Below are 24,231 nucleotides of genomic sequence, written 5' to 3' on the forward strand. Positions count from 1 at the left end.
CAGCTCTTCAGCTCAAGGCTAGCGCTCTATCACTTGAGCCACAGCACCACTTCTGGTTTTCTGGTGGTTTATTGGAGATAAGAGTCTCACAGACTTTCCTTCATTTGGCTGGCTTTGAACCCCCGATCCTCAGACCCCAGCATTCTGAGTAGCTAGGGTTACAGGTGTGAGCCACCAGCGCCTACTTTAAGATAGATTGTTTTTAGGGCAGAGTTTCCCCACATTTTTTTCTGCACTGTCACAATCCCAAGGATGAGGAGTCGCTGGAGCTTCCTAGTGGCGGCTCTTTCTCATGTGACTGTGGGGATGAATATTCTTCGACTTCCTTTTCTCTTTTGGTGACACTGGGGTTTGAACTCAGCACCTTGCATTTGTTAGTCTGGTATACTACCATAGAACCACACCTCCAAAACCTATTTATTTATTTTTGTTTGTGTTGGTTTGAGCTGGGCTCTCCTGGATTTGTATGTTTGTTTCTTTGCTTTTTCATTTTGTTGGGGATGACGTCTGCTCAGCTAATACCAATCAGATATCTTATTGAACCTGAATTTTAATTCAGTATCCTGAGTTTTAACCCTGTTGTGGCTGGGATGGTAACATGCCACCATTCCCAGCTTCTTCCAATGAGGTGGGGTTGTGTTAACTTCCTCCCTAGCCTGGTCTGGAACCGCAATCCTCCAGACTTTAGTCTCCTGAATAGTTAGGTTTACAATATGCTCCGCCAGTGCTCTGCATCCTCTTTTTCTTTTAGCCTTTGTTACTATTTTTTGTCTTGTTTTTAGCACTGGGTTTTGAACTCAGGGTTTTGTGCTTGCAAGTGAAGTTCTCTATTGTCGTAGCCTTGAGAGACAAATTCTAGCCTTTCTGCTGTGTTATTTTTTTAGACAGGGTCTCAGTTTTTGCTCAGGTTGGCCTTGGACTTTGATCCTCCTCCTTATGCCTCTCTAGGAGCTGGGGTTATAGATGTGCACCTCCATGCCAGTCCCTCTTTGTTTCTAATTCTTTTTTGCTTTTCTTCCTGATTTTTTAACTTAATTTTCTCTTTCTTCTCACTACCTCTCTTCCATTCTTTCCTCTCTTCACTTTCTCTTCCACTTCTCCTATTTTTGCTCATTTTTTAAAAAATAATTTTTCTCTTCTCTACCTGACACTTTTCTGGTACCCTGAATACTTTTTACTCTCCTACCCTGACTTTTTGGGTTTTCATTTGAGGGCTATTTTACTTTTCACCAGTAGAGGGCGATACCACTGCTCATTTCTCTCTCTTACAATTTTGTGGCTTTGGGAACATTCTAGCTAACACCAAGAACCCATAGGCATGTTTTATTTCACCAGTTACATAATCATAAAGGGGGAAAATAACCACCTAAGTTCTTTGATAGAAGTCCATCTACTATGAACAGCAAACGGAGAAGCACACATTTTCATTCCCCCAATAACCCTTTAAAGACCCACACTTTTCAAATAGTAGATAGAATCCTACTGACATTGCCTTTTTTCTTGGTTCAAGTTTGGTCAAATGCAGAGCAGACTCAGGACAGCAGCTGATCGCCAGGGAGGGAACGTCTGTGGCAGAACTTAAAGTGTGCAAGAACACCAGAAACTTCTCACCAAGTCCTCCCAAAATGTAGACGGTGGTTGGCAGTGCTATTTGAGCTGGTTCAAGATAATTTTCCCCAATGCTTTTGACTTTTCCAGATTACACAAGGACTATTCTGGAATCCTAGTTTAACACATCATACAGCTGCTGGGTTCGTCATGTTTTGATACTGGTTTAAGGGGAGTATCAGTTAGCTTTCCAGGACTGTGAGGAAATACCTGAGGTAAGGGACTAGGAGGGAGCAAAGGTTTATGTGGCTCATGGTCTGGCAGCTGTAGCCTGTGATCCCTGGGCCCCGGCACTTGGGACCTTTGGCGGCTCAGGACGTTACAGTGGGCGCACACAGCGGGGATACTGCTCACGTCACAGCCCAAAGGCCGAGAGAGAAAGGGACTGGGTCCCAGTGTCCCCTTCCAGGGCACACCTAACTTCTTCCAATTGAGACCCACTTCTGGAAGGTTCCACACCTTCCAAGAGCAAGTTGTGGGGGGATGTGAAATTTCAGTCTAAGTAAATATACTGTTATTATTGCTACTCTTTTGTGTGCGCTGATACTGAGGTTTGAACTTAGGGTCAGAGTACTTTCCCTAAGCCTTATGGCTCAAGTTTGGCACTCTACTATTTGAACTACAGCTCCATGTCCAGCTTTATGCTGGTTAACTGGAGGTGAGAATCTCATGGGCTTTCCTGCCCAGGCTGGCTTTGAACAGTGATCCTCAGATGTCAGCCTGGCGAGTAGCTAGGGTTACGGCTGTGAGCCCCCGGCGCCCGATGACTCCCTACCTGAGACACAGTTGAGACTCCAGCGAGTCCACTCAATGCCAGCTTCCCCCGCTATCCAGCCAAGAGTCCCTTGCAATATTAGGGTGTTTATCTAAGACTTTTATATCCTTATCTCTAATTTCCAAGATGCTGATTCTCCAGGAGAGGGAGTGAGGATAACAGGCTGTAGAGACTAAAAGAATGTGGGAAAAAAGCATTGTATATGCAGTCAGTTCTCTGCAAATATTTCATTATGGGTGGTGGTGGTACAGCATAGGGTTAAGAGCAGGGACTTGTGGGTAAACATGCAAAAGCTTTAGGCAAAATACCGTTAAGTACTCGTGGTCCCTGGGTTTTATTAATCTGCAAAAATGGAGGCAATTTGCTCACCAGCCTCTGGGGGGTTCTCTAAGGCCATCGGGAGAATAAACCAGAAAGAGGAAAGTGGGGTGAGGGCTCTGCTTAATACCAGCCTTGCTGCACACGACTGTAGTCCTCTTAGCCCAGCACTTACACACCACAGGAACCCCTAAAGAAAGCTGGAAACATAACGAGGTGCCGACTGGCCTATACATTAACTGCAGAGCGGAATATGTTGTCATGGTGATAAGATGGAATGGGCTGGAAACTCATCTGTCCAACAGGATACGAACTGGAAAGGACCCTAAAGGCCAAGGTTCAGTGGAATTCCCTGTCCGGACTTGAGGGGGGAGGGGGGTAACTCAATTCCCCTGTGGAACTTTCCGGGACTCCTGTCTGCCACGTGAGCTCTGGGTGTCAGAGTCTCTTGCATTGAGGGGATCTGAATCCCAATCCAGGCGGTCCCCGCTGTGACCTTGTAGGTTGAGGGATTGATCTCATTCTTTCCCGAAGATGAGCGCGCGTGCCCAGGGCAGTGCCAGTCAGGGCATGGTCATGGCATCAAGAAGATTTCTCCTGGAACAAGCAGGAGGCCACGTTGGGCTTCTCCTAGCCAGGCAGCATGGGAAGGCAGCCAGGGAGGGGCTCCAGTCAGAGACCTTCACATGTGTCTATCTGCGAGCAAACGACTTAATTTATAGTTGATCACGACTTCTGTGTAATCACACGTGTGCTCAGGAATTCTTAGGGAGTTAAGAGAAAGCCAAGCTACAAATCATTTCTAAAATGTAATTACACTTTCATGAATGTTAAATTTTAACAGTTAATGAGGTTGACATATTCAACATTTATTAACTCTGATTTCATGTTTTCCAACGTAGGCATTTGCCCAGACCTTCAGTTTCTTTGCAGTTCCTACAAAGGACAGAGTACTCGCCTGTAGTCTCATGGATAAAATGACCATGACCTCTCTTGGCCACAGGTTAGTTTGGTTCTGTCCAGATCATTCTTTCATAGGCCATGTTGTGTTATCACTAGACCAAAGAAACTCCTTTCCTTCTGTGTTCTGTATGTAGGGTGGCTAAGGCCTGCTGTTTACAGATGTGGCATATCAGAGGATGGAAGGAATGAGGAAGAAGACAACTGCACCCTAACATTTGCTAAGAACCTACTACGAGGAAGCCCCTAGAAGGGGGATTTTCACATATGTTCCATCAAAGGTTTAAAAAGCACCTACTCTGTGCTAGTCCTGTGTTATGAACTGGTGGGGGGAAGATGAAACAGATGACAGGCTCTAAGTCATTTCTCGCACAGTCCAGGGTGGCGATGCCACTGGCTTCCTCACTTTCCAGTTCTGGCATTAGGTAACCTGTCTGATTGTCACACCCCAAAGCGTCAGCCCCAGTTCTCTGTCATCTACCGTCCTCTGCGCTGCCGGCTTCTCCTTCACTGAGTTCTCAGGATCACCCTCTTCTGCTGTCCTCACTAGTAGCCAATCAGACGAGGAAACCTGAGTGACGTAGTGGGGTGCATACAGTCGGCAGCGGTGGGTGCAGGGAACGTCAGGAAGATGAGTGACTAATCCTAGCTACCTGACAAATGGAGTGACGTCACCTTCATTATTCCACGCGCTATCCAGCACTCCATTTCTTCATGAACATGGGTCAACAACCCTTCCTTGACCCTTCCACCCCCCTGCTTGCCACATTCCCCCGGCCCCCAGAACACAAGCAGAGAATTCCACATGCCGAATCAGCCCCACCCACGGAACGGTCACTGGTGCAAGGAACAGCCATCTCACTCAGCACGAGGTTGGGGCGAGACGCCCCTGGCTCCCTTTCCCAGACCTTCCCACGGCCTCAAGTCTCAAACCCTGGTTTGTGCTGTGTCCTTTTCGAGTCTGTTTCTGCCCCTCAGTCCCTGCGTGAGAACTCCTCTGTCTGCCCTCAGTTTAGCACAGACCACCCTAGCCTACTGCCAGCCCCACCCACTCGAAATGACAATCTGAAGGTCGTATTTGCCGAACGGACGCTCTGCCAGGCTCCCCGACATTTTACAGGACAAAGCCCACGCCGGTTTGCAAGGCACCGCGGTCCTCTGTGCGCATCTTTTCTGGCTTAGCTGCCCTGAGTTCCCGTTCCCCTATCCACGCTCTCCCCTTCACCTTTCCCAGCATGCACCTGGCAGCCTCGTGCCACACTGGCTGTGCTTCTACATTTGCTGTGCTTGCGCGGCCCTCCTGTTATAATTTCGGTGGAGAATGCCTTGCTCATCCTGGTGGTGCTATTGGGAGATGGTGGAGTTTCTAGAAGAGGCCTACAGGCGGCATTTAGATCATTGGGAGCATGCCCTCAAACAGGACCGTGAGACCCCGTGCTCTGATTCTTCCCCTCTTTTGCTTCCTGGTCATCAGGTGAGCAGTTCGCTCTGCCGTATTCTCTCCGTTTCTACCCGGCTCCTCCACCAGAGGCCTAAAAGCAATGTGGCTACAGAGCAGGGACTTGAACTTCTAAACTGTGCCCTAGAAACCTTTTCTTTTTATTTTTTTTTGTCAGTCATGGGGCTTGAACTTGGGGTCTAGGCACTGTCTCTGAGCTCTTTGGCTCATCACTTTGAGCCACAGTGCCACTTCTGGATTTTTTTGGTGGTTAATTGGAGATGAGTCTCTCAGACTTTGCTGCCCTGGTTGGCCCTGACCCACAATCCTCTGATCTCAGCCTCCTGAGGTTCACAAGTGTGAGCCACTGGTGCCCAGCAAAACACAGCTTTCCTAAGGGAATCACTTCAGACTTTTTGTTATAGTGATGAAAGCTGCCTCCCTCTCTCACCTTGGTGCCTAATTTATTGTCATCTTTATACTTAGTGCAAACATCATCATGTCTTCCAGGAAGCTTTGTCTGAAACCTACAGGATCTTGTCTTTTTTGTTGAAATTCTCCCTATCTTTTTTTCTTCTGAATAGACCATGTGTGAGCTGAGTCTCAGCTGAGTCCCTCTGACTTGTAAGCCAGCTGATAAAAGATACTTTTTCTGAACCAGAGCAAAAAGTGGCTACAAAACTGTTCTCATAGCCCCAACTTTTGGAGAGTTTGAAGGCTATGGCTATGGTTTTTTCCTTGCTGATCATCTATTAAACTCACCCACGGAACCCTATTAATCCCAGAGCGTGGGCCCTGCCCTGGGGTTCTGAGCTAGCAGGACTGGGGTGTGAGAGTTGCAATTCTGCTGAGCAGCCGAGGCTGAGGGGCACTGTCTCCTCAGCCCCCAGGTGTGGAGAGGTCGCTGACACCCAGCGAGGGCCCATGGCCAGAGAGTACACAGGCCTGGACTCAGCCCCCGCATGATCTGAGCAAGTCATTTAGCATTTTAAATAAAAAATCCCCCACTTTATCTTGTATAAAATGGGGTGACTGTGAGATGCTGCTGAGGTGAAATGAGACGCAATGTTTTGCTGCTGCTCAGATGCAGTCTAGTTCTACACCAAAGGAACAGCGAGCTAGCCAGACTTGGCCTCGGATCCCTTGTTGAATACTGTCCTAATTTGCCCTTTGACCATTCCCTAGTGAGCATGTGGCTGGCCTCGGGGTTGGAGCCTGTGTGAGAGAAGAGAAGCGTGTGGGGCTGGCCGTCCCTACCATGTCACTCTGTGACTGCGTGGCTCCGTACATGGTGATCCCATTGGAGGGCGCGGCGGGCTGCGGAGTGTCAGGCTGGATGTACCCTCGTCTGTCAATGAGGCTGCAGCAAGAAGAAAACACAGGAGGGAGAGCATGAAGAAAAACCCACAGACACTGCAGTGGGCATCAAGACGTCCACGTCTGGGTCCCTTCTTTCTAGGATGCCCCCCCACCCGTGGATCGGCCCTCCCCGGACCCGCCGCGCCGCTGTCCCCTTCCTCAGTCTCAATGTGTGTCACCTCTGCCGGCCGCGGTCTGTCCCTGCTCTTCTGTCCGGCCTCAAGCTCACGTTTTATGCTCGCAGCCTCTTAGGGTCTCACGGCAAACGTGGTCTGAGCACCTCGCGGGTTGCAGCGCGGGGACACGGCCGGGTCTCGCTCACCTGTGCGCCCTGTGCTTTGTCTGTTCTAAGTCACATTCCCTCCCCGCTCCCCTGTCCACCTGCCGCGGGCCTGCAGAGGCGCATCCTGGCTGGAATGGTGGGAAAATATCCGCTTGCAGCCCCACCCGGCACTTGAGAGATGGGGTTGAATGAAGGGGAGGGTGGGCCTTACGAGACTGATGTGGAGTCACGTGGTCTCCCACGTGACACAGAGGCAGAGGCTGGGGCGAGGCGGCTCCAGACGACCCTGGAGGACCAAGGACTGTCGGCCGCACTCGGGGGGAGCCGGTGAGGGGCCGGCGGTGTGGGGAGCCCTGGGAGCTGCACGGAGGGGCAGCCCCAAGACAGGCCTTTCCAGGATCTCCCGCCACCGCGGGCCAGGACCTGGGGAAGGGCCCCCCTTGCCCCTGAGCCCCCTTTCCCCACAGCCCTCCCCTCGGGTGGGAAGCTGGGACGGGCGGCGCTAACTTCCAGGGGCCCTGGGCCGGTCGGCTTCGTTGAAATGACGCTCCGTTAGGGAGGATGAACGTGGACGGATGTGTGGGGCTCTCACTGAGCAGCAGAGAAGGACGAGGCCAGCAGTCTGCAGGGCAGCGGGGCCACGGCTGCGAGCCACGGGCAGCGGGCAGCGGGCGGCAGGAGCAGCCCCGCAGCCGGGGCCGGGGCCGTGGCTCTGCCCCACGTCCGCTGCGCCTCCGAATGGCCCTGAACCCCCGCGCATGCCTCTGCCCCCCCCACCAGGGCTTCCCTTCGGGGCCCCGGCAATGCTGTCTCCCATCTGTCAAGTCCCTGCCGCCCACAGTGCCTCCCCCAAATCCCTACCCATCACCCCCCAGCCCAGAGGGTCTGAGGGGACTGTGCTGTGCGCGGCTTGCCCATGGATGGCCCTCGGCCAGCACGCCACATCCGCCCGCCCGACAGAACCCGTTTGCCATTCCTCCCTCCACGCCTGCGCGAGGCCCCTGGGAGCCGCCCCGGCCCTCTGGTGACACCGCACAGGTGGCCTGGGGCTCTCGGTGGGGACACGGAGACACCTGCTCCGCATCACGCCGCCATGTATCACCCACGCGAGGCAATGAAGCTCAGCACTGGCAGCCGTGCCCGGGGAGGCTGGGCTCCAGCCGGAGGGCACAGGATCGGCGTGAGGCCGGCCGAGGGAGGAGACCAGGAGAAGAGGGCAGGAAGGAAGAGCAGAGGTGAGCCAAACACCTGCACCCTCACAGCTTCCTGGGGCAGGGAGGGAGGGAGGGCCGGGAGCCGATCGTGCCCCTCCGCCAGGGCATGTTCTAGAATGTGTGAAAAGGCCCTGGAGGCCAGGCGGCCACACACTGAAGCTGGTTCCGCGCGGCCAGTCCTGACCCCTCGGAAACCGCCAAGCGGCCCTCAGCCTGGGACTGGCCGCCAAGGCTCCGCGCTCACTTTAACCCGCGTGTGTTCCCTCGGCCTTCCTGCTTTCACCCGACACAGCGGGCCCGGGCGGCTTCGGTGGGGCCCCAGTCACAGCTGCTAACTCAGGAGCTGCTGCCGGCTGGGAGACGCTTACTATTTCAGTGCACCGCAGTTCACTTATCGTTTTGGGGGTACTGGATTTGAGCTTGTGTTTGCCAGACAGGTCTGCTCCCATGGGACATGCCTCTAGCCCTTTTTGCTTTAGTTCTTTTTCTTTTTTGCCCCAGGCTGGCTTTGGGAGGTGATGCTCCCATCTCCGCCTCCTGAGTAGCTGTGATTAAGGGCCTGTGCCACCCCATCTGGCCCCCAGTGCACCTCCCAGCAAGCAGTTAAAGCAGTTCCAAGGAGGAGGAGCTTCCCCGGAGGTGAACAACTGTGACAAAAAGTCTTTTGGATTGTGAGATCTACAAATACAAAGCCGAGGTGGAGGTGTGACTCAAATGGTAGAGCTCCTCAAGCCTTGAGAAAAAAGGCTGAGAGGGAGAGGCCCAGAGTTCAAGCTCTAGAACTGACAGAAACACAACAAAGCAAGCGCCTCTAAAATGCACAGAGGAGGGTGAACACAAGTTGAATAAATGTCAGCTACTGCCATGGTTACCATCACGGTCACCTCCACAATGTCCAGCCCGCCTGGCTACCCCTCCCTGCCCCCGCGGCCTTCAGGCTTTCTATCCTGGGCCACTCAGCCTTCAGCACCAGAGTCCACAGGTTTTAAATTGCTTTCCTAGGTTCCCTGCCCTGGCTGCTTTACTATGCTGACCCTAGCTCCCGGCTCATCACTGATGCTCGAACTCACTCAATAATTAACGGAGTTTCCTTATTCCAAGCACTAGGGAATTGTTCTTAAGCCTGACACAAATTTAGTTTAAGACCACAAACCATGTGCAGAGGGATCAACACCACCAGAGGCAGATTGCTACTTCAGGGGCTGCATCTATGGGCTGTGAGGGGTGGGGTGGGAGGGGGCGAGGGCTTTGCCGCCAGGGGGCGCCCGGAGTGGAGGACCTGTGCTAACACGGAGGAGACTTTTCCAGATCTGTCAGGAGCAGGCTGCTTTCTGGGTCTTACCTTGGAGAGATGGGTCCACACAAGGCAACGCAGCAATTTGTAAAGATATTTCCGTAGCTGTAGGGATTGTAATTTTCTTTACCCCTTTTGTTTGACCAAGATCCTTTGATCTGAAAGAAAAGGTATGCCAGCATCACACAATGTCCTCCAGACCAATGCTACCGCCTGCCACCACCTTTGGGCAAACTATGCCCAGAGACACCTACGGGGAATGCAAATAATCTTCGCTCATTTCCTCGCCAGGAGACACGGAGGTACTTTTCTAGAAGAAAATAAGCATTCCCCTCAAACTTAGAGTCATCCTCAAACAGCAGCTTAGATGCTGCTGTTTGGGGTTGCTAATCTATTTGTACTGCATGGTACCAACAGGTCCTCCAATGTATGCCAGTGGCGGTGGTCATGTTTTCACACATCTTCCACCCAAACCAATTAAATGAATGGTGGCTGGAAAGTGGGTGTGGCTCCCAATTGCCAGGCTAGAAACAGAATCCAGCCCATGGTCTTCATAAAATAGTCTGCCGTGCAGGTTCTACTATGCACAGTTACAAATCAAATGAACTCTCCTACTCTGTGTATTTTATCACCACTAATTCCTTTTCTGATTTCGTTTTCAGTAGTGGGTAATGAAGCCAGAGGCCTCACACTTGCTAGGTAAACACTCTAGATACTCAAGTCATCGCCCCCCCCCCCCAACATAATATAATGTAATGTGATACAATGAGGTCTGGCTAACCTCGCAGGATCTGGCCTGGCCTTGAGCTCACCATCTTCCTGTCTCTGCCTACCAAATAGCTGGAATTACAGGCATGCATGACCATGCTGAGATACCACAGAATTTTCCCTCACAGCTTTGTTTAAGGTAATCTGACGTGTTCTGAGACATTCAGTTTCTGCGCACACAGCAGTTTCTGTGTGTGCAGGACAGTGTCTGCATACGCAGCAACTAGGACCATGCTTACTGACACGTGCTTTGTTCCTCGCCTGTACCAGAATTAAATACAGGCAGATGGTCCTGGATATAAAGTTAAACTTTGGGTCAGGGCAATTACTGCCCCAAACTAAAAAGAGACATGAAGTATGAAAGGCAGATGCGTCATCAATCATTCCGGGATGTCACACCACCATGAACTCTCTTCGTGAGACGAAATACTGCAAGCAGCTTCCACAGTTATTTAGCAATGACGGGAAGGGCTTCTCCTGGCCTGACTGGGGTCCCCTGGCCAGTCTTAGCATTTGACTGACACAGCCAGAGAAGAAGAGGAGAATGCAGAAATGCCCAGCACGGTGGACACATACGACACACAGCAATGCTCCACAGCATGCTCACTGTTCCCAGGGCTCCCAGCTGGGGGGGGGGATGTGTGTGTGGGAAGCGGGACCCCAACCCCTCCCTACACCCTCCCCCTCTCCCTGTCCCCCCTGTGCCCTGTGGTCGGGAACTTACATCTTCATTGGTTGTCTGATTGGAGCTGATCAGGTACGTATGGAATCCCGAGAGGCCGATGATGGACCAGACGGAGAAGAAGCACACCACGGCCTCCAGCACAGTGGCGGAGTCAAGGAGCCGCGGACACTCCTGCAGCTGGGAGCTGTGATGACAGGGAGCCCTCCCCCTCGCTGGTCTAGCCTCGAGTCCTTTCCATTCCATGTGTGTGGGGGACGTCCTTCAGCATGAGGACGATGTCAGGTTCCCCCATCCCCCTCCGTACACAGGCCGAGCCGGGCTCCATCAGTGACTCATGGGCTTCCCTAAGCACCATTGTCTTTATCAGCGTGTGTGTGTGTGTGTGTGCAGGTACTAGTACTTGAACTCAGGGCCTCACACTATTGCTTAGCTTTTTTGTTCAAAAATGGCATTCTACCCATTTGAGGCAAACTTCCACTTCCAGCTGTTTGTTGGTTAATTGGAGATAAGATTCTCTCAGGCTTCAAACCATGATGCTTAAATCAAAGCCTCATCAGTAGCAGGGATTACAGGCAGGAGCCACAGGTGTTTGGACACTTTCTTTTCCTTCCTTCCTTCCTTCCTTCCTTCCTTCCTTCCTTCCTTCCTTCCTTCCTTCCATCCTTTCTTGCCAGTCTGAGCCTTGAACTCAGAACCTCTTTGTATTCAAGGCTAGCACTCTACCACTTGAGCCACAGCACCACTTCTGGCTTTTTCTGTGTAGTTTAGCCAGTAATTTAGTAGGCAAGAATCTCACAGATTTTCCTGTCTTTGAACCACAATCCTCAGTTCTTGGCCTCCTGAGTTAGGTAGGATGGCAGGCGTGAGCCACTGGCACCCGGCTTACTTACTTCTTTATAGTGAGAGCCCCCCTCACTGTTTTCCCCCCAAACTCACCCTCTCCCCTGCCTCAGGGGGTCAAGGACAGAGGTACCAAAAGGAATCACATGGTTTAAGCTGACCTAGCTGGGGCCTTGGATGAAAGGACTCAATACTGACCATCCCGCAGGCAGACACCCTAGCTTGTAAGGCAGACAATGACGCACACGTGGCTCTCTCCAGCAGGACGGTGTCCAAGGGGACTGTCTGTTCTTGGCTGACACGGAGCAGAGGCCAGCACTTCAGAACCACAGCCGCACCGGTGTGAGAAAGCCGCCCCTCAGGGGGCCCCTCCCAGCCCTTCAGCCACAGCCCTGGCGTGGTGACGTCCTTCTTAGAGGAGAAGTCACGCATGGCACATGGAGCGCTCGCACCAAAGGCAAAACACCTGTCTTTCAACAGCTGAGATGCACCGCCATGCGTGTGGCCATCCGAACGCTGCATCTGCCTACCAGAAAAATGTCTGGGAAGACTCTGTTTACAAGATACACATTCTCAGGAAGAAGCCCATCCATCATGGGGTGGTATAAATATACATCTTACTCTCCTCGCCATCAACTACAGACCAAAGAAAATAAACCGCTTGTCTTCCTCACGCCCCCAAGGATGGAAGCCATGTAGGCCAGGCAGTGAGACATCGCCATTGTGTTTCAGGTTGGATTAGTTTGTCTTGTTCATAGATGAGGAATAACCAACTAAAAGGGGACACACGCTGTGAACTGCACATTGTGGCTTAAAAAAATCCAATGATCATGAAATGCGAGATGTGATTTTTTTTATCCACAATGTAGAAATTAATACAATGAGACATTTTCTGCCTGTTCAATTGGCAGAAAGGACAGGCAAAGACCCGGCGTATGGTATGGCTGGAGAGAAGAAATCGGTATGATCTCTTTTCAGGACCAATTAGTCAGTCTATCAAGATTTAAAATATGCTTAATTTTAAACCCAGATTTTACATCTAACTATCAGTGTCAGAGAGATACTGGCATTAGTTCACAAAGAATTATATGAACCAATAAAAAGATAAGAAATTTCCTATCAATATACTATGAATTAAGGATGGTTATCCATACCTTGGAATTCTAGAAAGTGGTTAAGAAAGTGAAAAAAAAGAGAATGAGATAGATCTGTACAGTGATATGGAAGTATCTCTAAGAAATGTCAAAAGAAAAATCTGCAGAACAATGCAGAGAGTAGGATCCTAATTTTTAGGGACAGCCACACTTAATGGTGCAGAGGAATGCGTGTGAATGTACGCACACGCATCCCAGGACCATGAAGATCTTCTGAAGAATGATATGGACAAGGATTCCCATCGGGGAGGGGGGTGGAGACCATGGATAACACATCTGTTTTCACCATCACATTTCTATTAGAAAATCTGTATGACGTGTTCTCATATTATCTGAATGGTTCAAAAATCTCACACAAGCTCCTCCCTGCATTGCGATCTTACATGATCTCATCTGATGATCTTTCTTCACAACTGGTTAGGGACACGGAGAAAGTGTGCCATTCCAAGTAGAGCAGGGCCGGAGCTGGGTGAGCCTGGTGACACAGCGGGGGTATCCTCTGGGGATATCCGTCTCAGCACTGGTACTCCTCAGTCCCCCTGTTTTCTGGGGTCCTCAGGATGGTCAGGCCAGTGAACGCCTGTGGGGTCTTCATTATTTTCCCAAGGTGGGGACTAGTGCCCTCTTTTCTGTGGGCCCTGGGGCCAATTCTGAGCCTTTTTCTAGCTGCCATGAAATCAGACAGTGTGTATTGGGCCATGAGTGCCTGTCAGAGGGGCAATCACAGCAGTGACTGCAAACTGGGGATAAAGAGGCTTTTGCTAGAGTCTCCATGAATGCAGAATCAATTACCATCTGATTTACCAATCACAGAAAATCCCTTTCATTTTGGGAGAACGGAACAATAAGTCATGATTAAAAATGACTGTAATCCTCTGCAATGGGACATGAAAGCCGTGTGACGTTGACATGATTGAGGATGGCTGGGTTCTCCTCTCTGGGGACTCCCCTCACGGATGCCAGCCCGATTCTCGCTGCACGTGTGCACGTTTCCAGCTCTGCGACTCAAGGAGGCATCACCACGCGACTCCGCGGGCATTCGTGACTGCAGCCCTCCCTCCTTCCATCTTACGGGAGCAACGACAGAGGACCCTGGCGGTGTGGCTGGTGTGGAGGCTCGCGGGTGTGGGATCTCTGAGATCCTTTTGTAAATATATTGTAGCTAGAACTCACCCGAGGCATCTCTGATAAACTATCTTGCAATTTTTGTTTCTAATCATTCTCATTTCTTCTTTCTCAAAGGCATTGCTATTGTCGGGTCTATCTAGTTATGAATCCATCTATCTATTATCTATCTACTTGTCTATCTATGTATCTTTCTATCATCTGTCTGTCTACCTGTCTATCCATCTATCTACCTATTATCTATCCATCTGTCTGTCTGTATGTCTATCTAGCCTTGTGTTCTTTTGCCTGAAGTTGGGCTCAAACTCTGCCTTCATCACCCAGCTTGCTTGCTCACCGGACACCCTGCCACCTGAGCCCTGCTTCCAGTCCACTTCAAAACAAAGCTGTCTTCTCACCTGAGATCTCTCCAAAGAGATTACCTGTGAGGTTCAATTAGGCTCCGTCCTGAGTGTAGGCAGTCCAGCCTTGATGCTGCCTTCTCCACTGCTAAGAACTTGCAGCCTTACAGACACCACTCTGGACAGACTGAGTGTGTCACGTCATAGATATCCATCATCCACTGATGGCCAGCATCTATGCCACTGATTCCCTGAAAAACTCAGACCAGCCTGTCCTCTGGAAAGAAGGCAGACCTTGGAATATGTTAAAGCAGACTGGGCATGGTAGTACATGCCTGTAATCTCAGCTACTTAGGAAGCAGAAAGAGGAGGATTGTTTTCCTAACAAAAGGGTGAGACCCAATCTGAGAAATGCTGAGAGTATAAAGGACTGGTGGTGTGCATGTGCATGTGCATGGGGGGAGGGGGAGGAGTGGTAGGAGCAGCTGCTGTTCAAGTGCAAGAAGACCCAGAGCTCACGTGAGTCTGGGGTGGGTGTGGGGGAAGAATGCCAAATCGGTTTTGAATGGACTTGTTCTTGTTAGTGCAGATGAGGCTATGATGACTATTTTGCTTTCTGGCCAGCTCCTGGCTCACTTCAGCTTCCCATGTCACTAATCCAAGAGGACACTCCAGTGGAATTGGCTCCAAGTCTCTTTTATTCGCTGTCCCTGTGTCTCCTCTGTGTCTTCACCATGCAGACTGCACTACACCACAGAAGCAACCACACCACAGAAGCAACTACACCACAGAACCAACCACACCACAGAACCAACCACACCACAGAACCAACCACACCACAGAAGCAACCACACCACAGAACCAACTACACCACAGAACCAACCACACCACAGAACCAACCGCAGCACAGAAGCAACCGCAGCACAGAAGCAACCGCAGCACAGAACCAACCATACCACAGAAGCAACCACCCCACAGAAGCAACCACACCACAGAACCAACCACCCCACAGAAGCAACCACAGAACAGAAGCAACCACAGAACAGAAGCAACCACCCCACAGAAGCAACTACACCACAGAAGCAACCACAGAGCAGAAGCAACCACAGAACAGAAGCAACCACCCCACAGAAGCAACCACACCACAGAACCAACCACACCACAGAACCAACCACACCACAGAAGCAACCACACCACAGAAGCAACCGCAGCACAGAAGCAACCGCAGCACAGAAGCAACCACACCACAGAACCAACTACACCACAGAACCAACTACACCACAGAAGCAACCGCAGCACAGAACCAACCACACCACAGAACCAACCACAACACAGAACCAACTACACCACAGAACCAACTACACCACAGAACCAACCACACCACAGAACCAACGTCCAATGCTGCCCACAGCTGCAGAGAGGCCAGGAGGACATACTTCCCTGAGCATGGATATACTTATGTGGCAATGCGTGTTTCGCCATCTGTCTGTCTACCTCTGCCACCCACCAGCTGTTCTCCCCAGTGCTGAGACATGTGGACCATGTTACCTTAAGAAGCACATGCATGCACACGTGGCAGATTTTCCACTATACGTGAAAACCACGCATGAGGAGCTTAACTGCAATTTACCCAGTTCCATGTGAAATAAGCTGTCTCCCAAGGAGCCAGGTCAGTAGGCCCTTGTGGTAGATTCCACAGCAATCCTGGTAAAGCATTCAGCAGAAGCCCATTGAAGCACGTACTGGGTGAACATTTTTCTTTCAAGAACCATCTATCCTGTTTGGGAGGCAGTCCTCACTTAGTCTGACCATCTTTGTACCGCAGGACCATGAAGGGAGTTCAACGTCTAGAAATAACATCTGGGTCACCTGAACTCCCGAAGGAATGCCACGCTGCACCCAGACACCTCACCCAAATGGCCTGGGACGCCACCTGGCATCCACCAGGGATCTGTTGGACTGCCCACCCATCACGGGGGGTGGAAGGGGGAGGCAGCTTGTGTTTCTACCAGTGCCACCCAAGCACAGCCAATACTACTCGATGCTGGGGTGTGGGGGAGAAGGGTTCCTGTTGAGGTCTCTGGCTAAAGAACACTTTAATTGAGACAAGGCTGCGTGAGTCACGCAGAGATCCAAGGGTCCAGATGGTCACTTTTGTCACAAACATGAATATTATCATGAGTGTGAATATTATAAAAAATGTGAAATATATTATATATATATGGGACTTGTTGGATGCCTCACAGAATGAGTAAGAATAAGATTAACCAGAAGAAAAGCTAAAGCCAGCGAGGAGAAGGGAAGGGAGAAGTCCACGAATACTGAACACATTACCACGGCACCAAGCACAAGAAAGGATATCTGGCGGGACTGTCCTTGAGGGCATTGAGGAATCCTGTTTGCTGGGAACCTGTGGGAACGAAACAGCATTTAGCATTCCGATATTCAGCTCCTGGACAGCCTCACGCAAAAGCTCTTGTCTTCATAAAAGTAGTAACTATCCAAAGATCAATGAAACAATTACATTTCCTGAGTGCTGTGGAATCCGGTTTCCTGATGGGAGTCTGTGATTCCCTTGAACTTATTCAACACAAATATGGCAGAAACGTAATTACACCCAACATCTGCAAGGCATTTTTTCCAATAAAAGCAGATGGATGCCAGCGTACTTCCCCATAAATTATGGTTCTGATTACTCTTTTGTTTTCCTCATTTTTAACAGGAAAACAAAATATTATATGCTATTTTTTTCTTTCCTGTTTTCCCCAAATTTATTAACTTCTGACCCTAAAATTCCTAGGAACTAGGCTCCATATGAAATAGACTCCTTTCTCTGCACCCAGAGTAAACAAAGCTGTAAAGCTGAAGTTAATGTCTGACTCCTTTTGGGTTTAAGACTTATAATAGGAATTGTCTTTGCAAGAAAACATTTTTTTTTCTGGGGCTTTTGTAAAGCTGCAGCTGATGGAAAGCAATTGTTGTTCAATGTGTTGGCACGGTAGTGTGTCCCCAACACTTGTAACAATAAAACCCCATTAGGACTAAGTCTTTTTGGGGGAAGGGTGTGGAGGAATTGGGGCTTGAACTCAGGTTGTAAGGGGTGCTTTTCCCTTAGCTTTTTTGCTCAAGGCTAGCACTCAGCAGCTTGAGGCACAGACCTATGTTCAGCTTTTTGGTAGTTCATTAGAGATAATGAGAATCTCACGGACTTTCCTCCCTGGGCTGGCTTTGAACAACAATCCTCAGATCTCAGCCTCCTGAGTGGCTAGGGTTACAGGCATGGGCTTTGGAGGAAGTCTTGGCACTGCCATCTTGAGGCCTGGTCCCTGTTCTGTGGAAGTCACTGTGCTCCACCAGGCAGTTAGCCCTTCTGCAGCAATGAGATGTGCAGATCTGGCACGGAGGCCAGGGGGTGGCTGCAGCCCTGCGTTACCCAGCCTGGCTGCACGGTGGGAGTAGAGAGTGGCAGGCCCTCGACTCCTCCGTGTGTCCCCACGACTGTGTGATGAGGAGGGAGGCTCGCCTCCATCTCTGTCCTGGAGATGACCCTCCCTCTGGGCATCTTGCCCACCAGAGGTACAAGGACACCATGGTAGGAGGCAATGGGGCTGTGCAGAACTAATGAGGAAGCTGGAGTTTAAACCTTCCTCTTGTAACTCCCTGAGGCCGGAGGGCACCGCCAGCCTGGCCATGCTGATGGTGTTGGGCAAATACAATCCTGAGGCACATCGAGGAGACTAGAAGAAATGATTTCTTCTCTTTCTCTGCTACCCTCATGTTCTACTGCTTGCCTAAATGTTCTTTCTCCTATAAAAAGTTTTCCAGGATGCCCCGGTCCCAGAATTCTCCCCAGCCTGCAGTCCCGTCCTTTACTCAGAGCCGGCCTCCCAGTAGAGAAGGCTCAGGTGACGGGGCTTCCGGTTTTCTGCCACTGTCCATTGCTTTCTGACTCTGAATAGAACACAAAGGCCATGCAAACCCTTTGCTTTGCTAAAAACATCATGGTGCCCAGCCAGATCGAGGACAAGATGCTTAGTGGGGGCTTTGGAGGTGCAGAAGAAGGGGAAAGGGGAAGCATATTTACTTTTGTCGGAAACATTCAGTTATTTTCAGGCAGATAAGTTCTTCTAGTTTGTAGATTGGATGAATAATATTTAATGACAGTAAACTGCAGTGTGCAGGAGTGGAGGTGCGTGAGAATCCAGTGGCCGTGTGTGTACATGACACAGCCCCCAGCTGTGGCAGGCTGTGGCCTCCACATGTAGGAGTGCGTGAGTATGTTTAAACCAGCGAGTGTGACAGGGTAAGAGGTTTGTGAGTGGCACTGTGAGGGGGTGTGAGAGCCTGTGAGTGAGTGTGTATATTTGAGTGTGTGCAGTGAGAGGAGATGAGTGTGGAAGGTATGAGACAGTGTGAAATGTGAGTGTGAGGCTGTGTGAAAGTTGTGCCAGTGTGTGTGTGTGTGTGTGTGTATGTGTTCTGGAGTTCACACATGAGTGAGTGAGTGAAAGCTGACCCTTGACATGCAGAGCGTGGGATGTGATGTCATAAATGTGATCTGATAATACATAAAAGTTCAAAGAGCGCTTCAGAGATGACAAGGATTTAGGGTCGCATACTACTTGTTAGTGGCATATGTATTCTGGTGTTGATATTTATTCTCAGATTAGGTCAATAATTGTTTCTTTGCAAATACTATGTAATAGTTTAGGCTTTCTTTCTGATTCTTTTTGTCTGTGAATCTAAAGAAAGGCCCCTGGCTCCAATTTTACCATGTTGGGTTTCTGGAAAGGGATAGAAAGGGGACAGCTCTGTCGAGCCCAAGCTGGGGGCCGTCACGGCTAGGCAAAGCCAGCGAGGCCTCTCTGGGTACTTCCAGAAGCCTGACAGAGACAGGCTAGTGGGTGGTTGGCTATACCAGGAATGTGGACGAGAGGGAAGGCTGGCTTCTAATGCAGCATGGCACCACCATGGAGGTTGAAAGACCTGAATTACAGTTCAAAGTCAATTAACATCCTTCCACTCACTTCCCACTGAAGGAAAGCAAAGGATCACAGACCAAAGAAAGTCAAAGTTATGACCTTCAGAATTGGGATTGAAAAACAAATGCCATTCAATTTCTGCTTCCACAAATACATCAAGATCATTTACAGCTAATTCTGATTTTTAATATGGTTGCTCTCTTTACACGCCAGGGGTCATTAGCCTGCATTCTTGCAGATAAATGGATATCTCTGTAAATGGATATTTTATTTGTTTTTTGTTGGTCATGGGGCTTGAACTCTGGGCCTGAGCACTGTCCCTCAGCTATTCAGCTCAAGGTGAGCACTCTACCACTTGAGCCACAGCGCCACTTCCGGTTTTCTGGTGGTTTACTGGAGATAAGAGTTTCACAGCTTTTCCTGCCCGGGCTGGCTTTGAACCGTGATCCTCAGATCTTAGCCTCCTGAGTAGATAGGATTACAGGCGTGAGCCAGTGGCGCCCAGCTGGATATTTTAAACATATAAAAATGTGTACAAGGAAACCTATTCTTTATCCCAGACTTGTTTTCTAGGGATAGTAACTTCCAGTATAAGTAGATATTGTGTTAAGGAAAACAGGCTCTGTTATTCATGGTTATTATCACTGTGGCACGAAGGCCTTTGTATAGAATGCGGGGATGAATCTTTCAAGAGGATCCCTTAGCAGAACTACCAAGTTGGAATGGTGACAGGTGTTTCAAGGGAAAGTCTTGCTAGTGGCAGTGAATCTGGTCTAGGCGAGGCCCTGGGGAAAGTGCTGGTGGAAGGAAGGGGTGGGGAGAGATGGAGAGATGAAGAGGAAGGAGGAAGAGAGAAACAGGGCAGGGAGAGAGAAGAAGGAAAAGGAAAAGGAAAAGGAAGGAGGAGAGAGCCCGAAATGATCAAAATAGTAAATCAAAATTAAATCAGAAAACCAAAGTCAGGTAAATGGTTACATACGTAATCTGATTTCGTCAGCATACTTACGAAGGATGACGTGGGTGATAACGAATGCAAATATAAAGACTGTCAGAAAAGACAGGGATAAAATAAACATATAAAAAAATCTGTAGTTTCTTTTCCCCACACAGTTGCCTACCCAGGGACAGTGGTGATCAAACCGTTCTGAAATGAGAGGCAGAAAAGAAAAACAGCAATCAATTAACAGAATGTCTTAGCCACTCGAAGGAACCCTTCCCCCAGACTCTGAGTATATGACAAATCATCACATTGTGCATTTCCAAGTTAACCACTTAGAGAGACGCTTATTATCATCCAGACGTTTCAAGAACATAATCAGTCTTCCAACACATCTTAGTGCTTTCAAAAAAAAAAAAACAGGAGTACAAATTCACATTCCAGTCAGAACGCCCAGGACTTTGAAGGAAACACCCTGGTCTGCCAGTGGCACTGAGGAAGAAGCAGTGGGTCGGAGCAGAGGACACAGGACCGAGTCCAGAGCTCACTGGCAACCTGATGGTCATAAGATGCTGACTCTCAACAGAAGCTGCTACTATTGGTGTGTGCGTGAGGGTCAGTGGATGGCTGAGCGGCTGAGCCCCACATACAAACAAGCGCCCTGCTTGTTTGTAGGGGACAGCCGGATAGACAGGCGGGGCACAGAGGAGGGTTAGGGCTTCAGAACAAGTCTGGATAATCATAGATACAAGCCATTATGCATTTGACCAAAGCCCCAGAATATACAATACACTGAACTTTATGGTGCACTAGGAGCTTGTGGTGAACACAAGGTGCCCGGGCCGGCGATCAGCATCACCGATGCTGCTCCAGTGTTGGAGGGGACGGCGGGAGGGGTGGGGTGCGTTGGTGGTGGGGTGGGGACTGTGTGGAATTCGGGGTACCCTTTTCAACTTTTCTGGGAACCTAAAACCACTCTAAAAAATAAGAAGTCTTTAAATATTAAAACAAGTCATGGACCAGTAGGCTGTACAAGGAGAGGTTAAGAAATGCGAAAGAGATAGGGAGAAAAATAGCTGTGTCAGCCAGGCTTTTAAAAAAAATCACTTTTCTCCTTGATCCGACTGGAGAAAATGGGGATGAAAGTGGCGGCGGGCGAGCAGGGAGCGTGTGCCGGGCTGGCGTCTGATGCTGAGTGTATGTGGATCTCCAGGCCCAGCGTGGGACTGAGCTGCTGAGCTCCAGGGGAAATGGTGATTGGTCAGGACCTGAGCCCCGGGTGCGAAGGGCGTGCGGCCTGGCAGCCCAGTGAAAGTTTCCCAACAGCCAGGCAGCCCTGCCGAGCTTGTCCCAGGGAGCAGAGGCACTGAGAGGAGGGACAGGCGACAGCTGGGTACAACCTAGGAGGAAAGAAAGCAGTGTGGACGTTTGGCTTGTGCTTAGGCCTGGCCTGGAGGCCATTTTCATTTGAGGCCTGTCCTGGTGAAAATCCTTTTGTGGCTGACAAAAATCTCACTAAAGCTGAATTCTTCCGAGCAATGCTTCTCATGTCCTCTGCTGACCGCTAAGTGCATGGTGACCACTGGGTCTGAGACTCCGGCGTACCTCTGTGGATCGGGCAAGCGTGGCCTTCAGGCCTGCCATTTTGGAACCCCCCCCCCCATGTGTACTTTGTCCCAGAAAGATCTCCCATCACACTGCTATACATGAACCTTTCCAAACTTGCAGTTAGCCAGCTCCTCGGCCAGAACCCCACCTGCCCATACTGACCCCCTCTGCCCCTCCCCAGCCCGAGTCAACCCATGAGCACAGAAATCAGGTTATGTTTACTGGGTTTTGTCTGTTGAAGTCCAGACTAGGCTTTGGGCCTAATAAACCTTTGTGCGATGGTCGAGTACACCTGTCTGTGACCAGGACAGCCAGTCTAGTAGGGCGCTGTCCAAGGTCACACGGGTAAGGATGGGCCTGCTCTGTCCATCTGTAGAACCGGAGCTTCTGGCCTGGAAATGTCACATTGTCCCTACCCGGTAGTTTCCACCTACCTAGCACTGCTAGAAATACTAAAAAAAGTAATAATAACATAAAACTCAATGGCTTCAGCAGCCCTTATCTTATTTGGAGATTATATCCAGCCTCCAAAATATTCCTGGGATGCAGGGAATGAAGTCCTAATGAGCGTAACTTAGTTACTAAATCATCTGTCACCACGGCCTGTGGCACCCAGTGTGTGTGCTGGTCCTGGGACTTGAACTCAGGGCCTGGGTACTGTCCCTGAGCTGCTTCTGCTTAAAGCTAATGCTCTACCACTTGAGCCACAGCTCTACTTCTGGCTTTTTTTTGGAGGGGGGAGGGAGGTATAGTTTACTGGAGATAAAAATCTCATGGACTTTCCTGCCTGGGCTGATTTTGAACTGAGATCCTCAGATTTCAGCCTCCTGAGTAGCTAGGATGACAGGTACGAGTCACGGGTACCAGGCTCCAACATTTTTCCTTCTGGATCAAGGATAAAACCAGGAGAGTAGCAGAGGCCTCGCAGTGTCTGGCCTTGCCCCACAGCGGGCGGGTGCCCTGCCGGAACACAGCTGCTGCTGGGGCGGCTCTGACAACAGGGCTTATGCGAGACACTTTCCAGGCCACGCGAGTGGACAAGAACTGGGCAAAGCTGAGCTGAGGACGGAGTGAGTGCCCGGCTGACACATGGTGCAGCCCCAGGGGACCACGCGAAGCAGGGTGGACATCTGGCGCAGGGGGCCGGGACAAGGCTGGCGGCACACAACTGCAACATCTGAGCCATTTCAAACAACTGTCATCTGAGGTCAGCGTGTGTATTTTGTGTGTGGAAACCAAATGGGTGATCTGTGTACTATGGGGGACTGGGGTGTGAGAGCGTGCGTGCGTGCGTGCGTGCGTGTGTCTTAAAAGAACATTTCGGAATTGTTGTCACATCTCTATTCTCAAGTCTGCATCCTGCCAGAAGGGAGTATTTCTAAACAGCAACATTTCTTGATTCCTTTTATGAGAAGAAGGAGTCGGATGCTGCCTTAGGACTGCTGAATGAGGCTAGGAGTCAGGGTAAGGGATGGCTGGAAACCCTGGAAGCTTCTCTCAGGTAGTCACACTTCTCCAAAATAATGAGTTTGTTGGGCCTGGTGGCATACTCCTGGAGCTTCGCACTTGTGAGGCAGAGGCAGGAAGGTTCAAAGTTTGAGGCCGGCCTAGGCTCTGTTGGGAGACCTTGCCACAGACATGCAAACAAAACCCAATCCCCCCAAACAAAGAAAACAAAAGATTAGCTAGTTGGGGTTCCCTGACCACCCACATGACCTATCACCCCGCAAAGATGCGAGGACTTCCTTTCCTTTCTCCCGAGGTGACTGAGTCATTTTGACCACAGTGGACACTCAGTAAATACAAATGAAGAGGGCAGTGAGTTTCAGCGCCCTGAGAAGGCTCATAAGTGAGGGCGATCGATCCCTGCTGGCCACGAGGAGCTCCCCGCACCCCCACCCCTGCGCCGCCCCGCTGGGCCTGGGCTGGGGGTGGGCTGGAAGTCGGGAGTTGAGTGTGCCAACCAGGGGCTGCACAGACAAGACGGAAGGTCCAGAGGCAAGAGCAGTGCATGCGCTCCAAGCTCCGTGGGTGCCAGGAGAGACCCAAAGCCACGGCGGAGCCGAGTCATCTGCCCGGGACCCCAATGGGGAAGGGAGGCTCCGCTGACGGGGCCAGTGTAACGCTGGCCAGGCAAAGGAAGCATGAGCGTATTTGGCTGACCTAGTTTCCCTGGAGCTCGCAGCCAGGAGAAGCTTTGGCGAGTATCTGGGGCTTCTTTCGCTTGACAGCCGCCACCGCGCCTCCAGTACAGCCAAGGATATAAGCAACAATGTAAAAGCTGCTTTTGCTGGGCTCATGAACGAACTAAAACCAGGATGAAAGCGGGGCACCCAGCCCCCCGCCCCCTTGCATCTGTGCCCCTGGGGCTGAGCCATTCTCAGAAGTCATTTTACAGTCACTTCCAGGAGAGACAAGATTTACCTAGAAACATCCTGGGCCAAGAGGTGAACGCCCCTCAGACAAGGCAGTGCCCTTCCATTCTGCAAAAGGCAAAAAACTGCTCCAAGGGAAGAAACCAGCCAAAAGCTTCGAGACAACC

At 50.4% G+C, this 24,231-nt stretch overlaps 1 protein-coding gene across 1 annotated transcript in view; it reads right to left on the reverse strand.

The window, feature by feature from the left end:
- Window positions 1–6,356: 6,356 nt before the first annotated feature.
- Zdhhc14 (zinc finger, DHHC-type containing 14) overlaps window positions 6,357–24,231 on the reverse strand; it is a gene marked incomplete at its 3' end in the record, with an annotated part of 186,229 nt that continues 168,354 nt past the window's right edge. The window contains exons 4-8 of the mRNA XM_013026925.1: window positions 20,151–20,288; window positions 16,524–16,572; window positions 10,742–10,844; window positions 9,298–9,407; window positions 6,357–6,459 (exon numbers count right to left, since the gene is read on the reverse strand). Coding sequence (XP_012882379.1) covers window positions 6,357–6,459; window positions 9,298–9,407; window positions 10,742–10,844; window positions 16,524–16,572; window positions 20,151–20,288 — 503 coding nt within the window. The remainder of the gene's footprint in view (window positions 6,460–9,297; window positions 9,408–10,741; window positions 10,845–16,523; window positions 16,573–20,150; window positions 20,289–24,231) is intronic.

The sequence above is a fragment of the Dipodomys ordii genome, unplaced genomic scaffold, assembly GCF_000151885.1.
Source record: "Dipodomys ordii isolate 6190 unplaced genomic scaffold, Dord_2.0 Scaffold98, whole genome shotgun sequence".
Taxonomy (NCBI): domain Eukaryota; kingdom Metazoa; phylum Chordata; class Mammalia; order Rodentia; family Heteromyidae; genus Dipodomys; species Dipodomys ordii.